The sequence below is a fragment of the Batrachochytrium dendrobatidis genome (genome assembly GCF_000203795.2).
Source record: "Batrachochytrium dendrobatidis JAM81 unplaced genomic scaffold BATDEscaffold_1, whole genome shotgun sequence".
Lineage (NCBI taxonomy): Eukaryota > Fungi > Chytridiomycota > Chytridiomycetes > Rhizophydiales > Batrachochytrium > Batrachochytrium dendrobatidis.
Window position 1 is genome coordinate 99,984 of NW_006281099.1, and position 20,663 is coordinate 120,646.

General features: G+C 40.8%; 10 protein-coding genes across 10 annotated transcripts; 3 read left to right on the forward strand and 7 right to left on the reverse strand.

Moving 5' to 3' along the window:
- Window positions 1-1,549: 1,549 nt before the first annotated feature.
- Window positions 1,550-2,401, forward strand: BATDEDRAFT_85659 (uncharacterized protein; the record flags this gene model as incomplete). The annotated part of the gene is made up of 1 exon (XM_006675849.1): window positions 1,550-2,401. The coding sequence occupies one exon, from the start codon at window positions 1,550-1,552 to the stop codon at window positions 2,399-2,401; it is 852 nt and encodes a 283-aa protein (XP_006675912.1).
- A 223-nt stretch (window positions 2,402-2,624) lies between these two features.
- BATDEDRAFT_33870 (uncharacterized protein) lies at window positions 2,625-6,327 on the reverse strand. Its single transcript, XM_006675615.1, has 5 exons — window positions 6,235-6,327; window positions 5,660-5,738; window positions 5,217-5,578; window positions 4,877-5,152; window positions 2,625-4,787 (listed from the first exon to the last, which is right to left on the reverse strand). Exons 1-5 carry the CDS (start codon window positions 6,302-6,304, stop codon window positions 2,812-2,814), a joined length of 2,763 nt encoding a protein of 920 aa, XP_006675678.1. The 5' UTR covers window positions 6,305-6,327; the 3' UTR covers window positions 2,625-2,811.
- Window positions 6,328-6,423: 96 nt separating this feature from the next.
- BATDEDRAFT_36327 (homoserine kinase) lies at window positions 6,424-7,392 on the reverse strand. Its single transcript, XM_006675766.1, has one exon. The coding sequence runs from the start codon at window positions 7,385-7,387 to the stop codon at window positions 6,458-6,460; it is 930 nt and encodes a 309-aa protein (XP_006675829.1). The 5' UTR covers window positions 7,388-7,392; the 3' UTR covers window positions 6,424-6,457.
- A 498-nt stretch (window positions 7,393-7,890) lies between these two features.
- Window positions 7,891-10,086, reverse strand: BATDEDRAFT_85636 (uncharacterized protein; the record flags this gene model as incomplete). The annotated part of the gene is made up of 7 exons (XM_006676144.1): window positions 7,891-8,007; window positions 8,076-8,360; window positions 8,432-8,584; window positions 8,667-9,259; window positions 9,512-9,653; window positions 9,797-9,891; window positions 10,059-10,086. 7 exons carry the CDS (start codon window positions 10,084-10,086, stop codon window positions 7,891-7,893), a joined length of 1,413 nt encoding a protein of 470 aa, XP_006676207.1.
- A 760-nt stretch (window positions 10,087-10,846) lies between these two features.
- BATDEDRAFT_8403 (uncharacterized protein) lies at window positions 10,847-11,119 on the reverse strand (the record flags this gene model as incomplete). The annotated part of the gene is made up of 1 exon (XM_006674935.1): window positions 10,847-11,119. A coding segment is annotated over one exon (273 nt), but the record flags the coding sequence as incomplete, so codon positions are not given.
- A 1,569-nt stretch (window positions 11,120-12,688) lies between these two features.
- Window positions 12,689-14,295, forward strand: BATDEDRAFT_84458 (uncharacterized protein). The gene is made up of 3 exons (XM_006675850.1): window positions 12,689-12,924; window positions 13,004-13,191; window positions 13,277-14,295. Exons 1-3 carry the CDS (start codon window positions 12,694-12,696, stop codon window positions 14,232-14,234), a joined length of 1,377 nt encoding a protein of 458 aa, XP_006675913.1. The 5' UTR covers window positions 12,689-12,693; the 3' UTR covers window positions 14,235-14,295.
- A 475-nt stretch (window positions 14,296-14,770) lies between these two features.
- On the reverse strand, window positions 14,771-15,981 carry BATDEDRAFT_33873 (uncharacterized protein; the record flags this gene model as incomplete). The annotated part of the gene is made up of 2 exons (XM_006675616.1): window positions 14,771-15,620; window positions 15,830-15,981. The coding sequence occupies 2 exons, from the start codon at window positions 15,979-15,981 to the stop codon at window positions 14,969-14,971; spliced, it is 804 nt and encodes a 267-aa protein (XP_006675679.1). The 3' UTR covers window positions 14,771-14,968.
- Window positions 15,982-16,075: 94 nt separating this feature from the next.
- On the forward strand, window positions 16,076-16,743 carry BATDEDRAFT_85660 (tyrosine protein phosphatase LTP1; the record flags this gene model as incomplete). The annotated part of the gene is made up of 3 exons (XM_006675851.1): window positions 16,076-16,142; window positions 16,212-16,235; window positions 16,304-16,743. 3 exons carry the CDS (start codon window positions 16,076-16,078, stop codon window positions 16,741-16,743), a joined length of 531 nt encoding a protein of 176 aa, XP_006675914.1.
- A 2,070-nt stretch (window positions 16,744-18,813) lies between these two features.
- On the reverse strand, window positions 18,814-19,861 carry BATDEDRAFT_18160 (uncharacterized protein; the record flags this gene model as incomplete). The annotated part of the gene is made up of 3 exons (XM_006675088.1): window positions 18,814-19,294; window positions 19,391-19,504; window positions 19,715-19,861. Coding segments are annotated over 3 exons (741 nt in total), but the record flags the coding sequence as incomplete, so codon positions are not given.
- Window positions 19,862-20,043: 182 nt separating this feature from the next.
- BATDEDRAFT_9248 (uncharacterized protein) lies at window positions 20,044-20,542 on the reverse strand (the record flags this gene model as incomplete). The annotated part of the gene is made up of 2 exons (XM_006675032.1): window positions 20,044-20,358; window positions 20,432-20,542. 2 exons carry the CDS (start codon window positions 20,540-20,542, stop codon window positions 20,044-20,046), a joined length of 426 nt encoding a protein of 141 aa, XP_006675095.1.
- Window positions 20,543-20,663: the final 121 nt, after the last annotated feature.

Below are 20,663 nucleotides of genomic sequence, written 5' to 3' on the forward strand. Positions count from 1 at the left end.
AAGGATATGCATAAAATGATCAACTCAATTTATCCACAGTATTAGCAGCAGTCAATGTATTGATTATTTGCCTTGAATTGCCTTTTCTTCTATGCCACATATTGTCACTAGCAACTTGACATCGCGGTGCAAAATACACCTGGTTTGTTATATTCAAATACAATGTGTCGTCTCAGCCATCATTTATTCTTGGCCCATCTGAATATCTTGCACATCCATATTGTTCATTAATGGGTTGTCTATTCGCAAATGTGTCTAGTGCAATGGACTTTCATCACATCTGGCAAAACACTCTAGTTTTTTATATGGATCACGTGGCTGTTGATTATTCAATTTCAAACTCTTGTTTACAATGCAAAGCCAAATAAAGATTCTTGAATCTTGTTGGTATCACATTGCATCATCATACATTCAAATTGCATCACAAAGTTCCTATCAATCACCAATCAGAATGAATCAAGCACTCTAGAAAATATGCCGATAGATATCCTTGTCAAAAAAATAAATATCTTGATATACTAGCTCAAACATCACGCTGCCATACCAACTCTAAATGGCAGCTGGTTTAGCCAAGCAACTACATTTACAAACTATGCATCGCGCTGTTGTGCACAACACTCGGCTGGTGGCAAAGAGAATGAAAAACTATCTGCAACTATTACCACTGTATCATGCATTCAAGCCCTGTTCAAGCTACGATTCTTTCATCCAAACCAAACATTGCAATATTGAATGATCGACATGGAAACAGCAGTCGCATTTCTGAAACGGAAAACCTGTGTTTTCAACCATGAGCAAATATACCTGCATGAAACTGGGTTCACTTGTTGTAATTCAAATATTTGGTTCGACTGTTTTGATGTCAAGAAACTCACTTTTATTGTATCCTAAAAACTTGTCAACTGTGTAATGTATGGCTACTAAAAGAAAGCACGTTCAAAGCTGTAGGTTGGTTGTGTGTGCATCGTATGACGGATGTTGTGATCACTTCTTGCTTTGGAATAAGCAATGATCGAATATTCATTGTACTCTCCTATCAGGAATGGATTGCTGTAATAGACATCCCAACTTCTCAATAAACACTGCAATAGTGTTTCATTTTACGTGAATATGGCTGCAATAGAATGGGTGTAGATGACCGTTGCTTGGTGTATGTGTCACAAGGGCTATAAATTGTGTTCCGCTTTTTATGCTAATCAATTCCTAAATATTGATCACCCTGACAGATGTTGGACAACCCTAACGACCATAAAGCAGTCAAAATCTGACACCATTAACAAAGACGACGATCAATTGTAGAGGCAGACAACCTATTCGGTGAATGGAGAGATGAACAATCTCAAAACGATTCATTCTGCCATTTGTCAAAAAGATTGTGCTCCAGAAAGCAATATTACAAAGCTTGAGCATAGTTTAAAAAGCACATTCTTGTATATGTGATAGTTGGTGTCCAGCCCTAGCCCTAGTTGAACAACCGCCCGATGAAGCATTTAGAAACAATATAAATACTGAGCAGGACTCGAACGGATTGTCAATATTCTCAATCATCATGAAATTTGCACTGGCATATACAGTTTGTTTGTTGACTGCTTCGGCAGTAGCAGTAGTGATCGAAAAAAGTGACAATACCGCATTTGTCGTTTTACAGCGTCGTGGAGATACAGATGATTCTCAGAGTCCCTCAAATAGTTCGGGACCATCAAGTCCTAGTTCTAGTGAACCTCCAGCTACTACTGAGACGCCTGATGATTTAAATGAAGAGTTGGGTCCTTCTCCATTTCAAAGAAAGAACAACGGTTTTATTTGTCGAGCTGGAAAAGGCAATCGTGGTCCGTGCCGAAATGGTCCTCCTGGTTTACGTAGAAATGGTCCTCCTGGTTTACGTAGAAATGGTCCTGGTTTACGCCGAGGAGGAAATTGTGGTATGCGTCGAGGCAATCGTTGTGGTATACGTCGAGGTGGTCTCTCTGGCTCAGAACAAGAAATTCCCTCCGACTCAGAACAAGAAGTTCATTCTGGTTCACAAGAAATTCCCCCTGAATCACAGGAAATTCCCTCTACATCACAACAGGGAGATTCTTCTGAATCACAACAACAAGTTCATTCTGAATCACAAGAAATCCCTCCTGAATCACAACAGGAAGATCCTTTTGGCTTTGAAAATACAGGCATTTGCCCATCAGGCAAGCTTTTACTAGGCGACCTTGAATGCGATGAACCTACTCAAAAACCAAAAAAAGGCATCAAGCGTCAATGCAAGACATGTGGCGATAATTTTAAACGCCGTTGGTCTAAAATTAAAAAATCCAAACCAAAGAAATCGCTTGATTCCGATGGATCAGAATTTGGTCCAGAACCCACTGCTTCCTCTGAGGATGTAAATGATGATGATTTGGAGTAGGAGTTTTTGATGGGATATAATCTATTGGTGGATGTAGACAAGATGGGTCATCGAGTTTATACAACCAATATTTGAATCCTTTTAAACCACATTCGATATCGCATTGCGCATCCATGACATAAATCTAATTGCTTTTAAACTCCCAACATTCGCTGCTACCAACTTTGATTCACTCTCGACAAATAAATGTATTGCATCAACATCTAAAGTAGAGTTTGTTTTAATATACGAGTTTTAATTCAGATATTGCACACTTAGTGGCCAACAATCAAGATTTAAACTGGGTTTCATTAAGTTTGGAAATTCAGATAATTAAAAACAGCAGTCGTAGTAGATCGAATAGCTGCAAGACAGTATCGCAATATGGTTTCAAATGAAACAAGAGTGTTCATGAATGATGATCAGAAAATCTAACGTTTTTGCAATACATGTGTATTAGTTTCACCCTTGCTATCAACCAATGCACGCATCTCGTAAGCATCGGATACATCTTTTCCATATCCATCAAAGGACATGGGTTCAGGCGTTACTACCGTGTACCTTCCTTGAAAATCAATACGGTCAAGACCTTCTACAACCGATTCAGAAGGTGTAAGCACAATAGGTTCATCTTCTGGTGGTCCTTCACCTCGTCCAGCTTCTGCATCAGCACTGCCATTGCGAGAAGCTACGCGCTGACTAGATCGATCAGACTGGAAGCTTTGCATACGCTTTTTAAGATTTTTGGCAATAGTAACATATTGATCTCGCGACTCGCCTACTTTGGTTTTGCGAACATAGTCCACCAGGTCAAGATAGTCAGGATGGTAAAAGGTGTGCAGCATGGATTTGCTTTGAGGTGCAACCCATACTTTTACCAAAGGCTTTACCATGGCTGGGTTAAAGAGACGATTGGCAAGAGCATTCTTGTCAGAAACAGCACTCTTGCGAGCCTCATGTTCAGCACCACTTTCTGGGTCAGCCACAGTGGTAGCAGAATTTCCTCGATCGTCTACTGCAGTGGTAGACCCGTCGCGATGGTCTATAAGCGGTAAAAATGCAGCAGAATGTCGCTTTGATACATAGGCAGCCCTTGGTGCAAGGTAGAACGAGCAAAACAAGTAAAATGCAATAGTGATAAACACCAGCACGACAACAATCATACTCTGCGATTTGCCATTTCCAGTGGAAGATTTGACTGCAGAAGTGACCACAATCGATCCAAATGTCATGAGTTGGAATGCACCAACAATAAAGCACATGATGTTGAAAACCTTGGGCCACCATGTTCCGCCAGTTTCCTGCTTCACCTCGTACACGTAAAGTAACTGGTACTTCATGACCACATAAGCCAGCAAGAACAAAACAGTGACAAACGGAACAATAATGGGGGCAATGACAGCGTATCCAAGCCCGATAAGAGCCACAAGAGTCAAGAAACCATACGTGATCATAAAGTCAAAGGCAGGCTCGTCATTCAGCTCATATTCTTGTCGGGGAGTAAGAGTAAAGTATTTGCGCTTGATGTATCCAATCACCAAAGGAGCGCCTTGAATAATCTCGACACCGTAACTGGTGTAACCAGCAATAATATACAAAAGTACTACATTTCCACGAGCGACAATATCTGTAGCAACCTGCTGCCAGATCAGATTGTTTGAAACAGATCCAGCTGTAAGTGCAGTCCATATACTCTTGACACCAGTGATGCCCACCACGTTGATAATCAGCTGATTGTAAACTTGAAAGACAAAGTATTTGTAGAGTACAGACTTTTCAACGCCTGGGCCCGAAACAACGCCTTGAGTACGGGCTACAACGCGCAGGGCCATGGGGAGCAAGATATTACTCAACGCAACCAGACCAGGACCAACAAAAGATTTTACGATAACATTGAGACCTTGGTTTCGACTGATAAAATTGGCAATTCCAGGAGAATAGGCGGAAATGCTTTCGATAGTGACAAGAGTGCCCAAAAATGCTTGAAAAAAGGTCCATCCAATAGTAATGGCAGCCAGCATACCGAATGCAATTAAACGACGGGTGTTGCGAATGGCCGACATGACACCGACGTTTTCCCAAATCAAATGTTCAAAATTAGGACTAACCTTGAAGCGAGGCGGTGCAATCATCTGGGTTCGCATAGTGGTTTTGATGAAACCAGCAAGTTTGTTTGCAGCCGAATGGGCACCTTTGATGGAATCAAAGCTTATAAATGCCGACGAGTTGGCCTTGTAATAATCATCACCCTTGGACCGCATTTCGTAGATTTCGCTTTCAAGGCGTCGAATTTCTTTGCCGTAATAGTCAATCGAATCTACCTTTTTACCGTCAATCAAATGAAACAAATATCCTCCAATCTTGTGGGTAGGACGTTCACTTGGCAAGTTGTATGGATCCTTCAAATCTATTAAAGCATACAAGATTCCAATAAAATATTAGCAAATCAGTGCTGTGTAATACTTGAAAAATCAACGAAAAGCATTGAATATTTACATTTTACAAAAACCGCTTCAAGAGCAAACGTAGCTTCGGTATGTGCTTTCATCAGCTGTGGAAGAGTTGTAAAATCACGGCCCCTCAAGATTTGGCTGGGCGGGTAAGACAGATCAGCACTTTTGATAAAGTCTTCCAGCACGCCCTCCTTGCTCATATGTTCAGATACATCTGTCACGAGTACACAACGACTGTAGAAACTATTGAGGTAATCTGGGCTGGAAAAGTATGCCTTTCGTAATTTGATATACTCCAACCAAGTTGTGTAGAGTAAATCTACAACGCAAAGGTTAGCCAAAAAGTCGGCGTATAAATATGCTACAGACCCATCAAAACTTACAATAGGCATAAATAGAAATTATCCACGCGAAAAATGCAGGAATGTAGAATAACTGGGATTCGGCATTGACCATGTTGGAAATACTAAACAGGGTCAAACTAGGATTGAATGCAGGATTTGCACCATCATTATCGGATCCAGGAGAAAATATAGGAGGATCGATGTTTGGAGCGTGGAAATTAACTGCGCAGAGGATAATTGCCAAGATTGTTGTGCCGACAAAAAGTCGAACGAGGACGTTGATGAATCGTAAAAACATGACAGCATCAAGACCAATTTTACCGACAAGTTCAAGCTCATCAGTAAAAAAAGACGGTTTGATCCAAGAAACGGGGCTTGCACTGAGTGGTTGTGGCCGCTTACTAGATATTTACAGGAATGAGCCAAAATGCCCGACATTCTATATTCAGCCTATTGTATAGCATTCAAATCAAATACTCAACTCTTCCTCGGCAAATTTTAGCCGTGGCTCATATACATTTTTGTTTGTAGTTCGAAGTAAGGAGAAACCAACAATAAGTGCTACAAAATAACAAAATTACAGCATGACTTGGTAAGATTTACTTGTTTCATGTGGATTAGGATTTCAAACATGGATATACAGTCAAGTTATGTGGATGGATAAAACTGGCAATATGAATCCAGGTGAAGTCGAGGAATTCATGCCGCAATTAGTATACTTGAGTAAAACATAGCCACGACAGACCAAACAAATGTGCAACAACATCATAGCCATCACTGCCACATCAATCCATTCTAAACCCAATGTTTAGAATACTCCATCAATAGGGGAAAGAACTGAATTCAAAGCAGGAGTGGAACAACAGCTATTTGATAGATAGCAAGTCATAGTGGAAGAGTAAGACTAAAACAGATTGAAGTGACAGTGCAATTGGGTGATTGACAGAGCACAGAATTCCAACTCAGACGATGCACTCTTCATCCTGCTGTTTGATCATCTGTAGTGACAATTATTCTGCGAATGCAAAAAAAACAATGCATTGAAACACCGACTTACCAGCAGAAATGGCAATATTAGTGCCAAAGGCTGTCAGTAAGGATATCAGGTCACTGTAAACAGGAGCCATGGCAGGATTAATCCAACGAATGAAATGTTAATAGAATTGGACCAACTCGACTTTAGCTGGTTAATAAAAGGCAAAATGTTTCAAACCATTCCAAGCACGTGGTGTAAAATACTCATCCACATGAAAGCAATAGTCAAGAGTTTATTAATAATCTCATCGATCGCTTACAACAATCCCTTGATGATCAACATCCAGTACGAGATATCTCGCCTGGATCTGATGTCCTTGTGCATCCTTTTGGGCCTCAAACTTTTGTACAATCAGCTGTCCAATTGCATCAAAGTTGGCCGTGGCTAGAGCAAGCACTGTAGGTCCTGCACCAGATAGACAAACTCCCAGTAAACCTGGAAGCTCTTTTTCTGTTAATTGCAGCACTTGCTCCAGTCCCGGCACCAACATCTGGCGGTATGGCTGGTGAACTTTATCCTGCATGGCACTGCTCACAACTTTTGCATTGGGTATGTCATCCCCCAACGCATGAACAAGCATTGCCAAATGTTGCATATTGTACACCACATCAGATCGGCAATACGTGGCTGGCAGTACACTACGCGCAGTATGTGTCGCCAGTTTAAATTCTGGTATGCCTACAACTACCTTGATCATCTGCGATATCTTGAGCTTGCGATGCATCACTGCTCCACCTGCAGGAGGTCGTGGAATCAAATCACTGTCCTTTACAGATACATGCTGATTGGGTGTAAACAGATTGGGTTGAGATTGCAGTTGTTGGACTTGACTGGCAATATCCTGTCCAAGATAGCACGTCACTAATCCTCCTACAAGCGATGCTGCAACATTGTCTGGATGTCCTTCAATCAAACAAGCATAATCGAGTATATCACAAGTAGTCATTCCCAACTGACAGCATGTGTTGGCAAGAACAACCCCTGCAACTACAGCCGCTCCTGATGATCCCAATCCCCTTCCCAGCGGAATTGGATTGTCAATATGAATGCTTATGTTGTTGGGCAACGACTTCATATGAGCTGATGCAACATACATGGCTATCTGACTAATAAGGTTCTTGGTTGGATCAAGCGAGACTGTCGATGGACTATCACCTGAATAAGTCAATACCATTTGGAACGGGTGCTGCTCATCTAATCCTTGAGTTGGAATAGTTACTGTGAGTGTCAAGTACATTGATAGTCCTAATCCGAGAACATCAAACCCTGGCCCTAGATTGGCAGTAGAGGCTGGCACTCTGATAGTGAATGAACGGCTGGCCATTGTATTAGCAATACTTGAAATCGCTGTAGTAAAAATAAAACCGATTCGCAGACTGAACAGCCCTTATCCATCTCATCCATAAACCCATCTTGTTGGTGCAATCGCAGTCTTTATTCAAACCAAGACAATTATCTCATGGCTTTAAAAATAAAACCCCTCATTCGTTCAGTTCAATATTTAGATTTTAAGAGTACAGATATACAACCATACTGTCAAACACAATAGTCCATCCAAAATCTAATCGCGGCAGTTTCTACAAAAATACCAATGACAAGAACCAACTCACAAAGACTCGAGTTTGAAAGTCTTCATTCTCATCCCGTTATCACCAGCCGTGAATGTTTTTATTTCATCTATTCTCCTTGAAGTCGAAACATCTCCACGTTACCACTTCCACCACATTGAAATTCGTATGAAATACACGATATCAGACTGCGATGGGTTGTATCGACATCAACCTCTTCAAACGTCTACAAAAATACAAATAAAATGTCAATTTGACCGATTCAACAAGTTTGAATTCAATGTCAAGACAAACCTGCATAATACTCAGGTTCTCAATCGCCATTCGAGCCTCCTCTTCACCTTCTAAAAATTGAAATCCATTTAAAAACGCTGTAAAAAACTCCTTTACATAGTCAAATTGGTACAGCCATGTTGAGACAGGTGATAGCTCAGGCGTTTGTGGTTGGATAGTTTCCAATATACGTTTTCCAAAAGAGTATACACTTGTTGTGCATTCAATTTGCATGGTACGCTTTGATTCAAAGATTAAAATATTTTTAAATTCGCCGTGATGAAGAAGAAACATGTCCAAATCAACCTATAGATGTATGAATCAAGATGAGATGGAATCGATACGGATCATTGCAATGTTTAGTAAAATCAACTTACGCGCAATAGATAAAACTCGACAGAGTGATTGGATCTAGCAAATAATGTTTGAAGAATGGGAAACCGAATGCAAGGTATTAATGAGATATTCAACTCTTTGATAGTTTCGTGCTCAGAAATGCCAGCAAATTGTGCAAGTTGGTGCCGTGGTGTCTATAATATCTTCATAACTGTTAATATCCATTTGACATGCATAAGCAACACTTTTTCATCTAGACCTTAAGCAACGCATTACCTCCTCTTCAGGATCGTGTACGGCATAGTCAAGATATAAATAAAAGTACTTGAGATTTAATACAGGATCAAACCTCTCTATTCTAGCGAGATTGATCTTCATGGCAGCCGCAGGAAAGGCTCCGGCGGATAAAATACTACCACTAGGTGAATCCAACGACATGCTGATCTCGCCATTTGCAATAATACTTCCACGATACAAGTCAAGCACACGATATCGTCGTTGCAGTCGACTCAACAATTCCTTACGCGATCGTTGTGTAGTGAGCAACGATGAAGGACTAAAAGAAAATACCGATGGCATCATTCCAGTTGGGGTTTGGATGGAATCGGTTGATGTAGGTGAGATAAGAGGCATGGTCATTGGGTTGGGAAGAGTTGGAGTTGCGTGTATACTTTGCATTTCTATATCGGTATCAAATGGCATATATGTATCATCGGAAGCTATGGTGCTGCCAGATAGCAGCTGTAAATGCTGGTCGTCTAAATTAGTAACCATTTGATCAGACTGTAACTTTGCTTTGGGAATTTTAATTGTTAATTTGTTGATGACTGGATTTTTTCGTGGCAACGGATAGGTTGATGCCAATGATTCTAATATCCACATACCAAGCGTTAGACAAAGTATCCATGCTGAAAATAAACAAAACCAGCAATGCCCTTTAAATCAAGCACATGCATTCGAGTCTCATGAACAACCGAATGGGTTGGAATAGACAATACTGTTGGCTCGAATTAACAATACATCCGAGTTGAATACTGTTTCAGTCAACATCGTATAAATTCGACCGAATAAAATATACATGACAAGTCACTATCCATCTGGATCCAGCATCTAGTTTTTACCTGGACAGTACATTGTTGCCATTGGGATATTAGTCGCTAATGATGGAACGGATGCTGTATATGCCTCGTTAAAAGAAACAGTCGAATTTAAAGCCGATGAAGACATTGGTGTTTGCGAGTCCAACGGAGCCCATATTTCTGTCTAGATGCATTCAAAAGAGCAGATTAGCCACGAATGATGGTGATACAGAAAAAGAGTAAAGCCTTCATAGTCAAAATATAAAAGCCAAACATTGGTCATGTGGATAGATTAGATTTGGAGTAGCATAAATTGAACAAGCAAACGAACTGGTAGTTGAGTACGCAGGAGCGGATATTACACAGAGCAAGGTGTAACAGCAGTTGAAAGTGCTCATGGCCACAACTACCATTTTTGGTTTCTAGTAACATGGCATGAATTTGAATTTGGCCAACAGCAGAAATAAAGTAAAAGCAAACATGCATGTCTATTTCAATCCAAGTGGAAAGTCATTGCAGATGAGCTGGCACATATTCCTATGCTTCGAGTATCCAGGGTATAAAACGAACTTGACATGTACAAACTTACGCTTGGTAAGTGGGTTCTTGACGCACATGGCTTAATTCCTCTCATCTCTAATACTGTCCGCGGTCAATAAAATTATAGTAAAATGTAATGTGGTGCCGAATTTGAAGACAAAACTGATTAAAGATGCCCAGCTTGAATCAATTGAGTAATGAGGGCTTGGATGGCGTAGTTGAAATATACAAAGATTAAGCTTTAAATTACGACTAAATTCAGCTGAAAGGGAATGGGCGGTCGAGATGGCAACTAAAAGCCTATTTGAATAAACCAAGTCAGACTGGATGGTGGCTAAGTAAGCGGCACTCTACAGACTGAACAGCTCGAAATCTAATATACGAACTAGTCTAAGTTAATATGACCCCATTCAGCTGCTCAACAGTCAGGCTTTATAAACCACAAGTCGGTAAACTCCGCTTCTGTATTAATCAACTCTCCGCTTGTAATCTATCCAGTCAATGTTTGTCATATGTATATCTTGTCATTACTGATCTAAATCTAGAGTTTATGCGGCTTGAAAAACATTTTATCTAACCAACAAGCTAAACATAAATGAAAAAGCTGGTACATCAACCATTCCCAACATTACTTTTAAATACCCTAGCCAACCCAACTCAGTCCAAACCGTAATGGAATACACAATGATCAATATAGGCTGTGAGAAATTCGTACATTTAAAAAATTACTCCTCGTCAACAACCATTTTGGACTTGGTAGTCTTCTCCTTGGACTCTTCTTCAGCATCCTCGGCCTAATCAAATATAGCAAAATAAAATGTTAGGTTCATGGTCTCATCACCAACTATATACCAAAGCCAAAAGTACCTTGGTCGCACGAGTGTAGATGCCTTGAGAACCATGGCAAGAAACAACACGAATGAGACCCTTGGACTCAAGCTCACGAATAGCAGCACGAGCAAGAGAGCCGTTGATGCGAAGACGATCGACCAAAATAGATGTGGTCACAAGCTTGAAAGTAGGAACCTCTTTGTAAAGCTTCTCATAGGTAGGCTTATCAAACACAACAGCGTTGTTGAACTTGTCCTTGACACGGCCCTTTGACCACTTCTATACTCGCAAAACCATGTTAGTGATCTACCTATACCATTTAGAACCAGTCAAACCATTACTGTAGGTGTATACATTCTAGCATAGAACGAACCTTCTTTGCTCCAGCCTGGTAGTGTTGATCCATTTTAAAAAGCAATCCAATAAAGTGGTTAGCAAACAGTGTCCTGATAGGTCTCATGCATGCATGGATGGATGAATCAACCATCAATAGACATAGTAGATGCATGCATAGACGGTGTAGTAGAACAGTGACGCACCATATTTGAAAATCCTGTAGTTGTGCAGTTCAAAACATCAAGTCACTTTCAATATCACTTGAATTTCAATATCCTGAGGACACGTTATAAATCAATTTTATTCCAACATCAATCACTGGGTTGAATTCAAGTAAATCTGAACTCTCTTTAAATGTGCAGTTAGTTCTGTAACAAGAGTTTCTAGTTGAGTAACCGATCTTTCTAGGTCACTGATTTGTCGAATACGCCCATCCAAGTGCTCATCTATCTCTGGCGTTATTAGATATTCAAGTACAAAAACGGCCAATAAACCACTTCAATACCAATAGCCACTTACAGTTGTGATGTAACACATTAGTATGTGATAGCAGTTTCTGTGCAGTTTTGCTCATGTCTACATATTTATCCTTGGCAGCTATATTGAGTACCTCGATTGCTTGAAAGTCGCTTTGCATGGCTACAGAATGATAAACACATGAGCCAGGGTGAATGGATAACTGATAGTAAATAAACATCTCAACAGCCCATTGGACTCAATGCAGATTGAATATCTTACATATATATTCATTCTGAAGTATTTTGGCAGTTTGCTGCAAGTGTATTTCAATGTCTTGATCTGGAACTCCTCTCATTTACAGCCGTTATTCACGTAAAATGGAATAAATAATCGAGTCAAAATACATGAAAACAGTCATGTTTGATTGTTGCCAATCTTACTGGAAACACTGCTCTGAAACCCCAAACATTACAAGTATCGAGTGATCATGAAAACAGCAGTTGTATTTCCGACTGCAATCTTTGTTTTCTTGAACTAGGATGCATCGGATTAGAATACAACACAACTTTTATACAAGAAGCAATCCATTTCTAGTAGGAAAGCGGAACAAATATCCAACCATTGCTTATTCTGGAGTAAAATATAATTGCAAGATAAATACAAACGTTTTCATCTTACGTAAATATGACTGTAAAAATGTCCAAACTGACTGTTTTGAAAACAGGTTCAGGTATCCATAAATCCGACCACGCCTAATCAATGCTGGTCTGTTCATCTCCAATCTGTTCAACATTTCCTCACTCTAGAATAGCAAGATATTGATGCTCATTACCAAGCAAACCTTTAAGCATTGCCATATCTGACCGTCTTGCAATAAAGTCTTGGCATGTGCCACAACCTAAACTCCGCTCTTAAAGATTAAGGTTTGACGTTAATGCGGCCAAGTGCCACGAATTATCTGATACTATCATCGGAAAATGCACTAGAATAATCCTTTAAAACACTGTATTTACCCTCGACTATCCTTGTTGGAAATCCTTCAGATCTGTATTAAATCAATGTACTCTCTGTCACCTGTATTCGCGCTGACGCTGTTGGCTGCCAAGCTTATTTTGACCGTCATGGCTGATCCTAGCACTCAAGGAAACTGCATAACGGGTCGCATCACATTTGATGAAAAGCGCACCAGTAAGGTGCCAATGCATGTCGATATGCCTGCATTTCCTCCTTCGATTATAAATATTGTCTCGACAGATACAACCATTGATTATGCTCCTCAAAATGTCAAGGTAAATCTACTGCTTTTGACATGATTACAAACCATGTATTCATTGTTATTCTAATTCAACCATGCTACTTAATCCATAGTTTATGGAAGGTGGTGGTGTTACCCTCAGTCTAACTAAAAATGATAATGCCACTGCTACTGGAACTCGAATTTCGTCAAGTCGATATATGCTATATGGCCGCATTACAGCTCGCATTAAAGCCGTCCCATATGCTGGAGCCATCACGACATTCATTACCATGTCTGAAAGTAAAGACGAAATTGATTGGTAAATGTGCTTGTTTATTTTGACTTTCTGTCCACATGTTTAATTTAACCAACCTTACTGCCTTGTCAACATTACAAAATTGTAGGGAAATGGTCGGAAGTGAGACCAACGTTGCACAAACCAATGTGTTTTATAAGGGCATTCAAGAGTTTGGAGTCCATAGCACATCAGAAAATCTCACCGATACGTCCCAATGGCACGAGTATACGATTGACTGGAAACATGATTCACTTACTTGGTCAGTTGATGGCACTCAACGTCGCAAACTTGATCGTACAAGTTCTTTATCTCCCATGACACCTCCAGGAGAGTATTGGTTTCCTACTACTCCATCACGCGTACAAGTTTCAGTTTGGGATGCTGGATCTTCTCCAGACAAAGGCACTTCTCGATGGGGAGGTGGTCCAATTCCTTGGGGATCTGAAAAAGCCATTTCTGCACAATTCGAGTATATTGATATTCAGTGTTATAATGATGATGATCAGCCAGTCAAAAAATGGCCCGCTGATGCTTCGAATCCTGATCGAGATATCGATACACCCATCGCTCCAGTTTCTATTCCAAATCGACAAGTAGATCCGTCTCCTACTGCTACTAGTACTTGGGGTGAAAGTCTACCCAGTACTTGGAGTGAAAGCCCATCCAGCACTTGGAGTGAAAGTTCATCCAGTACTTGGGGTGAAAGCTCATCCAGCACTTGGGGTGAAAGTTTACCCAACACTTGGACTGCCACTACTACTTTGGAGAATACCAATACACCCATGACATGGACAAGCTCGTCTGTTTGGCCTACATCTACATGGAAAACTAAACCGCGTAAATGCAAAGCCAGATCTGTATGGCCTATCGAAAAAGTAGCAACAACATCATCCTATTGGGTTAGACATACTACTAACCCCGAACCAACCCAAATTGTTCCACAAGCTCCACCCATTTTCAGTCAGAATGAGCCCATCGTCAGTGCTGCTGACACCCATCACACCCATTCAATGATTTATGTTGCATTCATCAGTATATGTGTTGTCGGTGTTATGGCGATGTAATGGTATAAAAAGCTTATTGTCTTAATACTACCGTATTCGCATAAATGAAACACCAACAAGTGTCAACATATAATAAACCATCATGAAATGATAACTCGTTATATTTACTGGATAGTGTTGTTCAGAGTTTCTTGACACCTTACTGGTTTTTTGATGATTGATCCAAAAACGACTGTTGTCTTGCCTTTTTGAACTAGAGCGTATTCGAGGTTTGGGTTACATCAAACTTGATTTTGGATTGCAACGAATGAATCTGGTAATTGTACAATGTATGGTTATGCCAAATGAGGACCATCTCAGTTTAAAACTACAGTTTGATTGTGTGCATCATAGGATGGTCACCGTTTGGAACAGTCAATTTCTAGTAAAGTGACGAATATTCAACCATTGTATATTCCAAAGCAAAATAGTGACTCGAGATGGACACAATTGCTTCGCTTTATGTCAATACGGCCATAAAACGAATGTTACTTGCATTAATAGATTCCCATTCTAATTCACTTGGACAGATTCTTGACAAAAATATAAACACATTTCGAAAAGTTCAACAATACTTCATTTAGTCCAGCTCCCAAGGCACACATCTTAAAGACATGTGTTGGTGATGCGCAAAGCTAGCACAAGTAGTGGCTGTCAAGACAAAAGAATAGATAAATGATCCTTCAAAAGCCTAGACATGCACATTACTTAAAAATAGCCCATACACAGAATCTGTTAGAGCTAAAAAAAACTGTCTAGTAGATACGGACAGGTTTTCCCATGGAAGTCTTGATAAACAACGACTTGACATTCTGCCAGTTCTTTTTGAGCAGGGAAACGAGGAAATTGATAGACATCATGATGTTGGTAACCAACATGTCCTCAGTCATCTGAACATGACCGACAGCAACACCAAGGCAAAGCACCTTCTTCAACTGGAACTTGATGGTGGATTTGATCTCCTTGATCTTATCCTCGAGATTGTCAGTGTGAGAGACGGGAGTGGGGAATTTACCAGCCTTGGATAGACCGGGACCAAGCAAACGGGGAATCTGCTTGATCAAAGCCTCAGAGGCAAGGAAAGCATCGTACTTTTTAGCAAGTTTCTTGATCATTTTCTTGTTCTTGTTGAGTTTCTTGAGATCGTCAACAGACATGAAGTCAAGAGCAATAGCCTTGGCCTGATCAATGTGGGCAGCATCGGCAAGAATGCAGAGCTTCATCTTGGGCTTGGGGATATTGGGAAGAACGACAGTTCCAGAGAAACGCTTGTCACGCTGGGGATCGTAGTTCTTGAGACCAATCTGAAGTTCGACGGTCTCGACAAACTGACGAGGCTTAACATTGATGGCATGGTCCATGATGGACTGGACCGAGGTACGGACCGCAGAGGGCTGAACTTTGCTGCTATATAGTTTTAAAATCCAAGTTAAAGTTAGTAGGTTGATGATGCATGCTTGGAAACATGGATGGATGCATAGTCAAGCCATCTACGTACGACATGAAGAAGTTGTGTTGGTAACGAGATCAAAAGCTCGATAGCTCAAGTTTAATTCAAAGTATCGTTCACGTGTTCAAGTCAAATCTTAACTATAGTCACGTGAATATACTCATACAGACCAACACAACGTCGCTGTACACGACCAGCTGAAACATTGACCATACGATTGAGTTGTTGCTGACTACTCGAGTGGTTGGTCTTGCATGGCGTGGATCTATGAAAGTGGCGTACATAAAGCATGATTATGCTTTTCCACTGTAAATCCATGTCAGATCTCCACCAGATCCGCATATTTAAACTTGCTTCTTTGCCCCCATTTCCATTATATACTCGACTTTTGAAATCTCATTCGACTACTAAAATGCCTCCAACCAAGCCAAACACCAAGATCAATAACAAGCCTGTTTCCGTTCTGTTCGTCTGTCTTGGTATGTCATATACACGCTACTTTACTAGTCAATGTATTGCCTGCTAACCTCTATCTCTGGCTTAAATAGGAAACATTTGCCGTAGCCCAATGGGTAAAGCCGTTGACATTCATACCATAAGCATCCTTGTTTTCTAACAACCTTTTGTTTGCAATCTATAGCCGAGGCAACTTTTAAACATATTGTTGCAGAGCGAAAGCTGGATGCACATTTTTCATGCATTGATTCTGCTGGTACAGGACCATACCATATTGGCGAACTTCCAGATAGGAGATCCACTGACACATGCCATAAAAATGGAGTAACTGTCAATCACAAAGGACGTCAACTCACTCTGGCTGATTTTGAAAAGTTTGACTGGATTCTGTGTATGGATGATGCCAACGTGTCCAACGTAAAGTCCATGATGCCTAGTGGCTGCAAGACTCAGGTGCAGCTGCTTGGGTTTTTTGATCCTCACAAGACCCTGAGTAATGATGGCCATATCATTATAGATCCATATTATGGTGAAATGGATGGATTCCAGCTAAACTTTGAACAATGTCGTCGTGCTACAAACGGGTTTTTGAAACATTTGGGCATGGAGACTGCTGCTCATTGACACTCTTGTCAAGAGCCCTGGCTTTTATGATTTGGCTTGTTTTAAACTATCCACCGCATACTTTGAAAGCAGTCAAGCATGTGCAACCCAAGGATGTTGATGAATTGGGAAATGCTATAATAAAAGCTATTGTTTTGGTATACTTTCTCAGCCAGAATATACATCTTCAATCTGGCACAACACAAGTTTAATAATATGATTACTTTATAGATCCACCATTACTATGTCCTTCCGTATTGTCGTGGTTGGGATTCGTATCTGCATTAGATCGTCCAATACCACCTCCACGCACCAGAGATCCAGACCGTGATGATAGTCCAGGAACAGTGATGTCGCTTGGAATACGAATAGTCCTTACAGTTCTAGCAATCGCTCTTCGTTTGACATGTCTCGATCCTGAGTATGAAAAGCCATGCGATGTCACACTTAGCCCACTCATGGATCGAGTTTCAAGCCCATCTTGCTGTGGCAAAGCGGCAAATGAATTGCAAGGGGACACTCCGTTTTGTCCTCGATGTGGTATTGTATTTGTGGCACCATTAAAGGATGTTGATGTGGCTGCTCGATATGTATAATGCTCTAGATCATGTGTGTATGGGGATATCGTGTGGTTGGAATTCATCAGATTGGCCAAATGTGCTGCAACTTCGTTGTCAGAAGGTTGGAGTACTACATGATGTGGTGTTTCTGAATGAGATGGATGCACTTCATGTTCACATAAACTTTGAGCACTACCACCTGCATCTTGATCAAAATCGCTATTCTGACGATTACGATGATGCTGTCCATGTCCAAACTCGCTTCGATCTGGAGAAGCATACTTGCCCTGTCGAGATGATAGAGGCATTGACGCTATTGATGTAACAGAATTTTCTCGTGACCGATATCGAGTCTGACTGCCACCTGTGTTGGGCATAAAATCCTTCGAGTTTCTCAAACGCTGACCATTCTGATTATAAGTGCGTTGGCTGAGGTTTCCTTGAAGTGGTTGAACAGATTCATCACCACGTTGAGGCGAAACCATGGGTGTTTCATGACGATTCTTGCTATTTTGTCGATGACGCGACGTGTCATGATGTCCATGCCGATTAGAGTGAGGCAATCGTTGTTGTGGAGGTGCAAGAAATTGTCGATCTGGCTCTTGTATAGGACGATGCCATACTGTCCCGTGTTGCACCTGGCCTTTTCGGTACATATGAGTTCCTTCAGCAAAAACAGCAGGAGACGATTGCACAGAAAGAGCATCGTCAGTGTTGGACAATGAGTGATCAATTATTACAGAACTTTCATGGTTGCGGCGTGATTGAGTCTTAAATACTGATACAGATGGAATTCTCGATCCATCGTGTAGCTTTGAAGATGTACCTTGCTGACTCTGTTCATTTTGTCGAGATTCTTCTGCATTTGACATTTGATCTGTTGCTTGTTTAGGAAAAATCGGATGAGCTGTAAAGCGAAGACCTGGAGTAGTCGAGGAGGGAGGTGAAAATAACGATCCTCCGTATATAGCCATACGATGATACTCGCTAGAAAGACCAACGTTTGTAATAGATCCAGCAGCTAAATGGGGTGGGTAGTGAAACTGAACATTAGATGCTAGGTTTGGAGTAACGCGGCCATCAATACTAGAACTGATTGTAAATCCAGACATGGCAGCTGATACAGATGATTGGCTTTGAGAGGTTGGTATATCGACTAAAAGACTGCTACGCTTGGGGGATTGTACCTTTGCATTTCTAGTGGGTAAAGTTGCTATTCCACCTTCAGATTTCTGTTGTGCTTCTTGCAAAAATACGTGCGTAAGCCCGAGCTCGGCAGCTTCAGGAATGCCAGTTTGTGACAGGCTTCTGTACAACACATACCCTTCATTTTCAGATTCTTGGTCCAAAGTATATCCATCTTTTTCCACAGACTCATTTCCGCTCCATTTTTGCTGGGAAGTATAAGGCCCATTCCTACGAAATGACGAGTCGTGTTGCTGTCTGATGTCTGCATAGTTTTTGTTTAAATGTGTACGATCCTGTGCATATCTATCCATGCTTTCAAGCTCATAAGCAGAAGGATCATAGTACATGGGCGGATTGCCTGCAACCCCATTCACTTTAGATTGATACTCCTGTCTGTCATCGTACCCCTGCTCACTGGCCCGACTACTCCTGGAACCGTATGATCTAGACAGTTTAGCCTCTGCTTTAGCTTTTGCAGTATCCGCCGCCTGTTGATTCAAAACTACGAGCGATAAATTATGCACCATCTGTGGCAAATCATTCTGAAATAGATTCCTTAATTGAGCTTCGATCTGCGTCTGCAAAAACTTTCTAATATTTGGGATGTTATCGAATGTCGAATTTACATCAACGCGCTCGAGTGGATCGTTCTTGAAGACAAGCGTAATACCTCGCTCCTTATCAACCACAAGAACAATAATGCCTCGAAGTTTTACATTGCTAATACGGATCTCCATTGGGACAACAAAGGGCTGTTGCGCTGCTAGCATAGTATTTCTGGCATTCAACGTGCGCTGTCGCAATGGAGTTGTCAATGGGTTTGCCTAGATGGAATAGATTGTATTTACACAAACTGGTCAGGATGATCAATCATGTTTTAAACTGGATTAGCACGGCAAGTCCAATACAAAGTATCTTTACTGCACTTTTGTCTTGATGAGAATGAATGCATCACCACTATATCCAAGCTTGAATATTCCTTTGAATCGATCTTCAGCCAATTCTCCTATTTCAAGGATTTCCAGATCGGGAGGCTATCGTCGAGTAGCAGGCCAATAGTATACCATTTGCAGTATATTTGAACCATTCGATTGGACAGTCAACATCAAGAACAATTCATGTGAGTAAGGAGCTGGTTTCAATTGGGCTTATAGTATTATGATGCACCATAGTAGCCATGGTAAAAATCCACTGCAAGAAATTCCCTGTTGATAACATATAGCCAGCATGCAGGTCGCTTATACCTTTGTTCCCATATCTAGTTCCTTTACTTCAATGCGACCAACAATATTATCAGGCATGCCACCATTGTTGAGAGCAACAGTCAGTTGACTCTTGGCCTGGTCCAGAAACTCATCAGAGAACTCTGGCCAGTTGATTTTGAATGACATTCTCTAGCAAAATGTGACAACTTGTTGGGAAAACTGCTGAACCCAAAGAGTTGATTAAACCTTTGGCTAATCCACAATCAACACTCCAACAACTGGTTCTTGGAAAAATCTAAACACATTATATTGTCATCCCAGATTCCTATTTATAAACACATTCCATGTACAAGTGCGGATCCGATCCATCAGCTAATTATATTGAATTGGTACACTGTCACTCGGCCATAAAAGTCTGTGCTGTTCATAAACACTACTTTGATCTTTTTATATCCATGCGTTGGCTGGGCAATCGGAAACTCTTGCAGCGTGTTGATGTCCTCTGGATAAAACTTCATGATCCGATGCCATTCTGTTGATGTTGCATCTGCAGGTGTCAAAGGTTGGCCCAGTAGCTCACACTCTTTGCCTGCAAATCCTCCTTGGAACATAAGTCTGATGCTTGTAGGCTGGATAGGCTCTTGATCACTTGTTGAATCTACTTGGATCCACTGTGGACTTCCCTATTCCAACACAACCCAATAAGCAATCCACCTTTTAAAATGATTGGCTAAATGCATGGCAATGATACTTTACTTGGTCAGAATTCCAACATGTTTCCAAATTGTTATCAACAAGATGTTTTTTGCCATAGTTTGTTGCATCTCGATTAAGAACAGAGCTCACTCTTGATAACAATCCAATCATACTGTAATCGTTAATAAACATATATAAAGCTCAATCGTGACGGTGGAAATGTGAATCAGCCAACTCACCGTAATTGGCTTGCTGTAATCTGAAATTGCATTTTGAATTCAAAGTAAAGTCG